This window comes from Paramacrobiotus metropolitanus, unplaced genomic scaffold (genome assembly GCF_019649055.1).
Source record: "Paramacrobiotus metropolitanus isolate TYO unplaced genomic scaffold, Prichtersi_v1.0 Parri_scaffold0000007, whole genome shotgun sequence".
Classification (NCBI taxonomy): Eukaryota; Metazoa; Tardigrada; class Eutardigrada; order Parachela; family Macrobiotidae; genus Paramacrobiotus; species Paramacrobiotus metropolitanus.
Window position 1 is genome coordinate 2,323,478 of NW_026570227.1, and position 10,272 is coordinate 2,333,749.

Genomic DNA, 10,272 nt, shown 5'->3' on the forward strand with positions numbered 1-10,272 from the left:
AATTTTGTCTTTATTTTGTCATCTGATCTCGAAAATTAAATTCTCACAGATTGTACAATGGTCATCCTACATTTGCAAATCGATATGGAGTCACGGAGACCGTCAGAATTTGCATACACAAACCGGGTCAAACCCATCTCTCAACAGTGTCACGGGAGAAAATGAAAACATGGTCTTGACAATCGGCAGGCCTACGTAGGCAAGCTACGCTCCTGTAACTCCATCTCTTATACTGATTACCGTATGCGGCAAAGTCAAATTGTGCATGCTGTTGCTGCACTCACTGCATCACGTATCACAGAATTAGAGCGCTACACTGCGATATTTTCTCGGAATTACTGAATGCTGGCTCGTGACTTCCTTGTTCTATACGTGAATTACAGCATATAAGCTATCAAACCAGCCGAGCGAACAAACGACAGAACTCGGCGGTCGCTGACTACGGCAAACGCCATCGAATTGGATCAAACCGGCAGCATCCCAAACTCCGGTCCGTCATCCACACCATCCTCCTCCAAAACCGGGAGCGGCGCGCTCACCGTGACCTCTCCTAGCATCTCCGCGTCGGCATGGCTCGGCGACGGCGGCTGTATCACCCGGAAACATTCGTGGTTCAGCAGGCGGTCCAGAGCAACACGGGAGCCCAGCCGGCCCTCCGGATCCAGGCACTCGGTGAAGGAATCCGAAGGCACTAGGGTTGTGGCGTCGGTGCACACCGACACGGTCAGATCGGCGTGTACGGTGACCGTCTGGGTGGTCCAGTCCCCGGCCAGGGTCAGCTGCTGCCGGCTGAAGACGACGGATTTCGTGGTGCCCTTCAGGAGCTGCCAGCCGACATCGGGGGCGGTGTAGTTATGGCTGGATAGTTCATCCCTAGAAAAATTTCAAGTTGCCAATCTTAATGCAACATTTCACCTAGGACCTACATATTGCCCTCTCACTGCGCGAGGTTCAGCAGACGGAAACATCTTAACCAAAATAACCTTGACAGCAAAGAGTGTTTAAAGCAGAATGTTTTTTCGTTCGTACACCGTAACACCGGTTTAGTCACTTTTGCAGTCCGTACCATAGAAATATTTTAACAAGCACGATCATTCTAACATTAACGCAATAATACATAAGTACGAGGCAAGCGACAACTCTTTCCCATCGCTTGAGTAAATTTTATCACTTTCCCTGCTGCATCTTACCCGTGTGCAGGCGCTCACGTGATACTTGATTTTAGCCGTCACGTCGGTTTGCAGCTATAGTTGATTGTGCAAACTGATAAAGAATATAGAGAAGAGCACGGCAGGCGAGATTTTATCGCCGGCTCAGTAAGCGGTGATTACAATGGATACGATATCAGTATCACGTGAGCGCCTGCACACGGGTAAGATGCAGCAGGGAAAGTGATAAAATTTACTAAAGCGATGGGAAAGAGTTGTCGCTTGCCTCGTACCAACAATCGAAAATTAGAAATAAGTAAAACCGTATTTTTAAATACGGTTTTACTTATGTTTTACGGGCATGCGCGATAACACAAATCATTCACAATAAAAACTGTATTTGAAATGTAACGGCCAAAGCAAGGGTACAGAGCATAATAAAAAATTCGGAAGACTAACAAAAGATTGATCAAAAAATAAAGAATTACAATAAACTGATGATCAAACCACTCTTCAATTAAAAGACAACAAATTAAATTAAAAACGAAACACATTATTCGAAAATTCTTTTAAAAAAATGTATAACGCCGACCTGGTGCTGTATTGTACGTCAAGGGAGATCAGAGGAATGTTAAACATTTTCTTACCATAAATCATAGCGTGCCGGTTGGGGGAGACCGTCCGGATCATCGTCAGGAAGACAGTTCGTCGGCAGGATATCCGGCACTTTGCCGGTCCGCTTCTTCCGCTTAATAACCGGCTCTTGCGTCTCTGCGGCTTTCTTGTCGCTATCAGCCGCCACGGGGACTGGCGCCGACGGCTCTTCCTGTGATGACTGTTGCCGTTTCTTCCATCGGCTTTTTCTAGGCGAGTCAGGAACGATTTCATTGAACGAACACGTGAGAAATTCTTCCCGCTGGAAAGTAGCGGTAGCTGGCTTCTTTGTCGTGGCGGATTTCTTGGCACCCTTGGATGTTTTGGATTTCTTGGCACCCTTGGTACCAGACGTCTGCTGACCGCTTCCGCTCTGAAAAAAAAAAATAAAATCCTGATGTCAGAAGTCTTAAAACTGTTTGACTTAACAAATTTTTCAAAAGAGATTTTTTCTTGACTTCTCGACAGTTAAGCAAATTTCCGCTTTTAGGTTTAGGTTTTAGGTTTTAATCGCTTAGTGTCTACAGATACAAGGAATCACTCCTTATCGAGATCTATAGACAGGTCAACATAATCTATTACAAAAAAAAACAAATAAAACTTATATAAGAAAACAGTAAAACATTTCATCAATTTCATCGATTTAACAAAAGTCAAGGTTATTCGACGGCAGATGGTCGTTAGCAGATGCGATCTCCTTCCAAGAGACGTCTTCCAATGCTCTTTGGAATGATTGCAGTGAGCAGTACGATGACGGATCTAAATTGAGGTCGTTCCAAAGTTTAGCAGTCCTCCATGAGAAAGAATTTTCGCTGGCTGGCACTTCCGTTCCACAAAACTTGTTCTGGCAGCTTGAATCGGGAATGGGTGGCGCGACATCCGATCGGCATTCCGAGTGTTACCTGCAACAGTATCGACGGCAGTAACTGACTCATAACAAATAAAAAAATGGCTGCCAAAAGGTATCATGCCGAATACGAGTTTATATGCAACACACAAAGACGTTTTAATGCGACGCAGTTCAACACAATCCCAATTTATCTCGCGAAGCCTGCCATTGAAATTTGACCATTGAAATTTTTCAAACAGATTTCTTTCAGCTTTTCGACTACCCGAGTAGACAAAAAAAATAATTTTCTTTCGGCAAAAACTTTCAGCTTTCTGCAAATTGACAAAATCGCCGAAAAATGTACTCCGCTAACTTAACTCTAAATTGCAGTCCAGTGTCATTTTGAACATAATGCTCATTTTGAAATCACTGCACAACTCAGCGAATGCTGTAGCAAAAAATTAATCGCCATCTGCTTAAATTTTTAAAATCACTTTTGATGGTAAATACATCATTCCCTGCTCAGGAATATGATCACCGATGATTATGATCACCGTACTAGTAGTACTCACGTGATGACAGCGGTAAGCCCATACACTACAAATCTTAACAAACGCCATGTTAGTACAAACGATGCGAAACGATTTTTTGAAAGCCAGCTCAATTCATCCACATTTTCACCGATTTAAACCCAATAACCTGTTAATTTATTGCAGTTAATTTTCCGGTTCAATATAATAACCTTGCGAAGAGTTTCAGTGTTCGTTTACTAGCTTTTATCGGTTGTTTCTCACCTTCTCCCGGGCGGTCTTCTCCGCCATGAACTCCCCGGCCCGCAGCATCCGCACGGGATACGCGCCCTTCTTCAGCTTCCATCCCACCCCGCCCAGCTTCTCCACCATCTCTTCACTAAAATGCCGCGAACAAATCATATTCCGCTCATCCCACGCCCGCGCATTCTCCAGTCCAATGGCCTTCACCCATTTCTCATACACCAACTTCTTCTCCGCACTGTCCTCATCCGCCGGTTTCTTCAGGCACCGGTGCAGGGTCACGCCCAGGCGTTTCTGGTCCACCATGCGCGCCGTACATCCCCGAATTATACAGGTCTGCCGGTGTTTTTTCACCAAGTGCGGCTTGTTGGTGCGGATGCGCGGGACGCGGACGGAGGGGTCCGCTGGCGGCGCCGGGGGTTCCTGGTAACACGGGCGAAATTTGAGACCCTTCTCTGGCGTTTGCGAAATGAGTTTAAAGGAAATTAAATTTGAAAGTTTAATTATGTCATATAATATTCACATTCATCTGACAGTATTAAAATTCAGATTTGCGCGCGCAAACGGATTTCACAACTACGTACACAATTCTTTTGGCTACAGAATACCATAAAGCAATGCAAAAAAGTGTTTGGGAATGCGCTGTCGAGAGTGCGCGACAGAGAAAGTTCCCGTGGATGTACCGAATTTGGTGCTATGTATCAGGCCAAATCCCTTAAATCTTGCGATTCATCCGCTTAAAATTGTTTTTCTTAAGAATTATCTGTAGTATATTCAAAAATTAATTCTACCATTCCAGTTATTTTGAACACGCGAAGCTCTATTTGAGTTTCAAATGATTATCTAAAATAATTATGTCATAATATTAACTCGGAAGCTTTCACTATCAGGCGACGGAATGATGAGAATAAATCATATTCTTCTATCATATTTTATTTTCTGAAATGTACTTCGTGAAATCATTAATTAAACCCTGGTTTTTTTCCGCTAAATTTGTTTTCTAATGATTCATTATTTTATTAAAAATCAATTTCATCCATTTCCTGTCATTTGGACGACGCGAAAGCCAGATGTATTTTGGAATGAATTTAATTTATCGTTCCAAATGTGAAACTGTAACTGTAACCTTACCTGGTATAAACCGGAGCCTTTGGGACGGCGCGGGTAGGTCTTCAGTGTCCAGTGGGGTTTGTCGCGGCGGGCGCGCTCATAGGCGTCAAACGCCGCTTGGATGGTGTGCAGAAGGGTGTCGAGATGCTGGAGATCGGCGGCGGCGGCCCGGTGGAAGAGCGGCCGGAAGGCCAGCGCCTGCAGCTGACTGGCTTGCAGGAGTTTCTGGAGACGCTCGCGACACGGCCGGTAGTTGAGGGGTCTCTCGTCTACCTGAATATTTCGCCAATCAGCTCGCAATTTGTGCAGAATTAGATCACATAAAATATGTTTAATAACCAATCTCAGAACTTACGAGGTAATTATGATTTTCACAATATACAAGTATTCCGCAAAAATATTACCACAAAAGCGCCTGCAAAACATTTTTTTGCATTATATTTTCTAAAGATTCTCCCGTTATATCCGACATAAATATTCACCAAAAAACTGCCCAACGTAACTCCCGTTCCATATTATCACGGGTCGTACCATAATACCATCGTACCAGACATAAACTAATCAGAAATAAATCCCTAAAAAATCATGGAATTATTTTTGTAAGTTATTCGAGTTTGAGTTTTTATAATCATATTTATTTCTAAACAATATTTTTGTAAGTTATGGAATTATTTTTGTAAGTTATTCGAGTTTAAGTTTTTATAATCATATTTATTTCTAGACAATATCCTAGTAACGATTATTATTTTTAAAGAATCAGAACTGTTAAACTGTAAAGTAGCAATTTTCAAACAATATAATTAAAATGCAAAAATATTTTGGTGCTCCCGTTGGCAGTTAGAACTCACTTTAGCATCGTTATATGCCTGGAGAACCTTTGTCCATGCCGCGCAGTAATCAATTTGTTCGGTGTGCTGAAAGGGATTGATTTCCGTGATAAATTCCACCAGCTTCAGTTCCGACTGGAAACTGTGGTAAGGACCGGCGTCACCGTCTTCTCCGCGTTCCACGGCCCTGTTTAGTAATAATCAAACTTTTTTGAACATTGAATATTGTACATCAAGTTACCAACCTATATTCAATAACATATTCATCTGGGATATTTATCTATCTTCACTGATTTTCTTCATAGGATATTTTTCTATTTATTTTTATTTAATTTGTTTGTACTCGTAATAATTTATTTATCAACGCTCACTATGTTATACAGCGCTTTCTTCGTTTATTAAGTTAACATTTTTTAGGTGATCACATCTTTATGTAGTTATCAGTTACTTGTATTATGTTGTACGAGTATGTGTTTATATAGTATAAGATGCTAAATCCGGTTGTTACCAATCGCGAGACAAGGTAACAAAAACGCCAACGCACCGCCGTCGTTTAACCGGCAGTTCCCGGTTGACTTCCGGCGCCAAGTGTTCGGCATGGAAACGCCGCAGATGGTTGAGCAGTGTGGATGTCGTGTTGGCCAGAAACAGTTTAGAGCAGTAATTACATACGTTCCCCGCGGGATACGCTGGGCGGAAATGCAGCCATGCCGGAGATTTCGATTTAATTTCGCTCTTTTCTGCAAACAAACTTCAGTGCACATTCAATGCAGTCAACATTCCTGCACGTTTCTTGGGAACTGGAACTTCCTTAAAAATCTTTCGAAATTACAGTACATGAGGTTGTCGTATTTATTTTATACAATTATTTTAAAAGTCGAGATACACACTTCAGTAAAATTACGCCAAAACTATTTAAAATAAAACCTAAAAATAAATTTAATTAAAAAAAGTTTAAACGACAAATAAGAAAATAAATAAATAAAAAGAAGAATAAATAACAAAATAAAATAAATAAAAATAATTTTTAAAAAAATGAATTAGAAAAAAATAAATTAAAGCTATAATTATGAAAAAATTCAGCCTATGCTTTACGAACACAACAACACCCATTAACGCTATAACAGCATCACTATTCGCTATTATTTCGTTGCCGGTAGATTTTCGCAGATTGTTGGAGCAATAAACCATTCAAAACATTTCCGTGCAAATACCGTTCTCGGCATTTCCTCCATCGCACACGGCAGCTCCACGACGATACAGTGATAAAATTTTCCACTGCCCGTTGGCGTATTTCTGCATACGCTGATCTATTAACGCTGTATTCCCTTCGATCGGTAATTTTTTCACTGCAAAATACCCCAGAACATAGCAATCCAAAATTAAATTATGACAAAAATTATCACGCATTTATCAGCGACAAAATATTATCACAAAAAGCGCAAATCCCATGTAAAAATATTTCAAAGTTAACACAGCATACACCGAACTCGAATCTCACGCTGAAAAAAAAACTAAAAAAAGCCTAAAAAATACTTCAGAATTAATACCTACTGGCTACTGCTTGCACAAATTAGAAAACAAAATAAAAAGGTAAGTAAAAACAACTGTCTGATTAATTCAGAGAAAAATAACGATTGTACAAATAAAATTAAACTCCCACAGGAAATAAAAAAAATGATCTAAAAAACACCGTAGAAAATAAATAACAAAAAGATAAAACCAATAAAAATACGCTAAATAAATTTTATGGAAAACTGCATCAACACAAATTTACGGAAAGTATGGATAACCGGCACTTACACGAGTTGAGGCTGTTCTCCGGGAGGTTGCGTGTCGGCATGGCCTGCGCGCGCACCGGGAGGACGGCGGTGATATCCACATCCTCCGCGGAAAAATGCTCCGTACAGATGTACAGCTCGTGGGTTTTACCCACGTACGGCAGCTGCAGCTGCTGGAAGGCCGCCTTGCGGGGCGGCATGCGCTCGTACAGGCGGATGAAGCGGACGAGGCGGGGGTCCGTGTTGTCGGCGGTGTGGGTGCACAGCGGCACCACGCACGTCTCACACGCCACGATCACCGTCACGCCGCTGCTGTCGGGCATCCCCACAGACTCCTCGGTCTCTGCACCAGCCGGACCGGGGCTCGGATCGGTGTCTGCAAGCATAAAGGTAAAAGAAATATCATGAGAATCTAATATGGTGCTGATTATCCGAAATTAAAAGATTAAATACACAGAAACTACAGTATTTAACAATTACTTACTTATTTAGTTATTACTTTTTTTAATGTATTATGTGTGATCCCTGAAAATAAAACGCTTAAACTACACCCCGAAACGTGAAATTTAAACGCTTATTTATTTAAAGTAAAGTCATTTCCCTTTAACTTGTTATGTGTAATCGAACGCTTTATTCGTATTTAAATTATTTTACATATCATATGAAGTATAACGTCTTATTTAAATTCTTGTTTTAATTCGATTAACTTTGATTCTGATTTTATTGTTATGCCAATCAGAAACAATTAACGTTTTGTGCAAGGAACAACGATGCCGCAGACGCTAACAGAAAAGGAAAACCAGTTAAATTTTTCCATTGATACAATTTTTCGCGCAAATTCCCTGATTTGCTTACAATTCCCAGGTTCCTACCTGGCACAGTGGCCATCAGGCGCTGGTAGTCGGCATCAGCTTGGTTGCGAAAGTATGTGTCAATTAATCGAAAATGAGCCATGAAGCTGTAATCCGTTACTTTGGATACCACGGCTCGACAGTCCTTCTGCAAACATGGAGAAAGATGAATTCTGTTCATGTTTTCACTGAAGTGTTAATTTTTTTATTTCTCTAATTCTTTTCCATATAAACAGAAATGTCACAATGGAGTCTGCACTCAGTGTACTGTACACAGAAATTTCAAGAGATTGTTAGAATACATATCTAGACTGATTATATGTTTATGAATATTGTTCAGAACAGCACATTTGTTATGAAACTGGAAACTTTTTACTTGTTAAATAACTTAAATTTAAATCATTTCCACTAAAATTCCTTCGACTCCTTCTACAGTTATTATTAGTATACTGTATTCACGTTTCATTATAACCAGCATTTTACTTATTATTTTCCTTTTATTAACTTTTTATTTTTTAATTTATGTACGATGTGTGGCATTTTTGGCAAAATTAAATATCTACGTACAACAATTATTCTTGTACGAAAAATCTTCATAAGAAATCTGTGAAGAAAATTAATTCCAGGAGAAAACCAAGAATAAAAGAACCAAACATGTGGCATTTTCGACAAAATTAATTAAGGTATCGCCGCATCTGAAAAAATTATTTTTAGACGAAACATTCTCATAAGAAATCTGAAGAAAATCAGTGGCAGAAGATGAGAAGAAACTAACATAAAAGCCAGTCTTACAAATGTGATTGTAATAAGAAAATTACCCACGAAATTAAGTGAAGACATTAATCAGAATTCAGCGTTACCCGATATCGTTTAAGAAGCTTCTGCCATTTGGCTCGCAGCTGCAGCGGGGTCTTGGGGACCAGAGCGGGGAAGCGCTGACGAAATCGCTCGCTGATCTGCTGCCACAGATGATCCTGCTTGCCTGGCTTCCTGTCATCAACCGGGAGGACGTCGAACAGGAACAGCGGATTCATAGCGATGCGCGTCTCCACCAGCCATCTGCAGAGAGTACAGCACAGCTATCACGAGTGCGTGATCGTCTTACTCATTGAGCATCATTTCAACGATGCCAACAGCAGCACCCGATTCGGTGCTACTGTTGGCATGGCTGAAATGTGCCGCAGAATCCTACTCCCCAGAAACCCCAGGGCCTAAGAGGCTAAGTCTCTTAAGAGATCGGAAATTCGAACAGCAAAGCAGCAAACGGCAAACACTCACTGGGTTTCTTCAGCCTGTGCGTCACGGCTCGGTCGGGAACACGATACAGGCGCCTTGACGGCGCTCTCACCGTCAGGATCATCCATTCTCCAAAAGAAAGAACATGTATAAAAAACTGTACACCACAGTTATTTCAGTTCGAGAGGATAGTAAAGACATTCGCAATCTGATGAGACTCAATGACTCCGGAGAGATCAAAATTCGAATACGAGTATGTGTACCATGTAGTTCTATGTATGTAGTATGTACAATACGTATTAGATCGCGTAAAGGGGGGATCCATAAATTACGTACGCAGCGAACCAGGGAGGGACGGGTCCAAAAAACGTGACAAGCTGTGACGACCCCCGACGAACTGGGGAGGGTGGTCATCTCCATGTATTGCGATTGAGCGAACCAGGGGGGAGGGGTCAAGCAAACGTGACGGACCGCTACGAAGGGGGAGGGAGGGGTGAAAAAACCGTGGTTTTCTGCGTACGTAATTTATGGATGCTCCCAAACGGTACGGGTAAACTGTAAAAAATAGAATCAGATACTGCCCTCCTGGGCGGTCGGCATCTCCGCATAAAATAGTAAGTAGTATTTAAAGTACGAGTTATAACGTCATAACTCGTACTTATGAGTTATGACGTATAGCCGTCCAAAACGTCCGAACACGAGTTACAAATTCAGTAGAAACTTCCGGATACGAATTCTCACTGATCCCTTCTGTTTACGATTGCAGACTATACGTCATAACTCGTACTTATGAGTTATGACGTATAGCCGTCCAAAACGTCCGAACACGAGTTACAAATTCAGTAGAAACTTCCGGATACGAATTCTCACTGATCCCTTCTGTTTACGATTGCAGACTTTGCAGTAGTATCGTGTTCGCATAGTGCATGTGTCCATTTTATTTCAGCAGCATCCAAAGCTGAGTGTTGCATGCGCCAGTCAGACCGCACGGAATTTCGAACAGCTAAGTTGAGCTAACCGAAAGGGCTCTAGGCCAGACTGCAGCGGATATAATTATAAGTTT

At 41.5% G+C, this 10,272-nt stretch overlaps 1 protein-coding gene across 2 annotated transcripts; it reads right to left on the bottom strand.

Moving 5' to 3' along the window:
* On the bottom strand, window positions 1–9,462 carry LOC129582162 (uncharacterized). 2 transcript variants are annotated; one of them, XM_055473596.1, is made up of 11 exons: window positions 9,252–9,462; window positions 8,834–9,032; window positions 7,995–8,121; window positions 7,145–7,498; window positions 6,556–6,690; window positions 5,886–6,081; window positions 5,363–5,528; window positions 4,536–4,787; window positions 3,426–3,827; window positions 1,796–2,175; window positions 1–873 (listed from the first exon to the last, which is right to left on the bottom strand). In XM_055473596.1, the coding sequence occupies exons 1-11, from the start codon at window positions 9,335–9,337 to the stop codon at window positions 465–467; spliced, it is 2,706 nt and encodes a 901-aa protein (XP_055329571.1). In that variant the 5' UTR covers window positions 9,338–9,462; the 3' UTR covers window positions 1–464. The 2 variants fall into 2 exon arrangements, with proteins under 2 accessions (XP_055329571.1, XP_055329572.1); XM_055473597.1 differs by lacking the exon at window positions 1–873 and adding an exon at window positions 3,204–3,236 and having other exon boundaries at window positions 2,051–2,704.
* Between the last annotated feature and the right edge of the window lie 810 nt (window positions 9,463–10,272).

Bases quoted from the DNA above. Each gene is read 5' to 3' on its own strand.
- LOC129582162 (XM_055473596.1), bottom strand. From the start codon at position 9,337: ATGGATGATCCTGACGGTGAGAGCGCCGTCAAGGCGCCTGTATCGTGT. The intron at 3,828-4,535 runs GTAAGGTTACAG...CCGTGTTACCAG, and splicing joins AAGGCTCCGGTTTATACCAG to GAACCCCCGGCGCCGCCAGC. The intron at 2,176-3,425 runs GTGAGAAACAAC...TTTTTTTTTCAG, and splicing joins AGAAGACCGCCCGGGAGAAG to AGCGGAAGCGGTCAGCAGAC.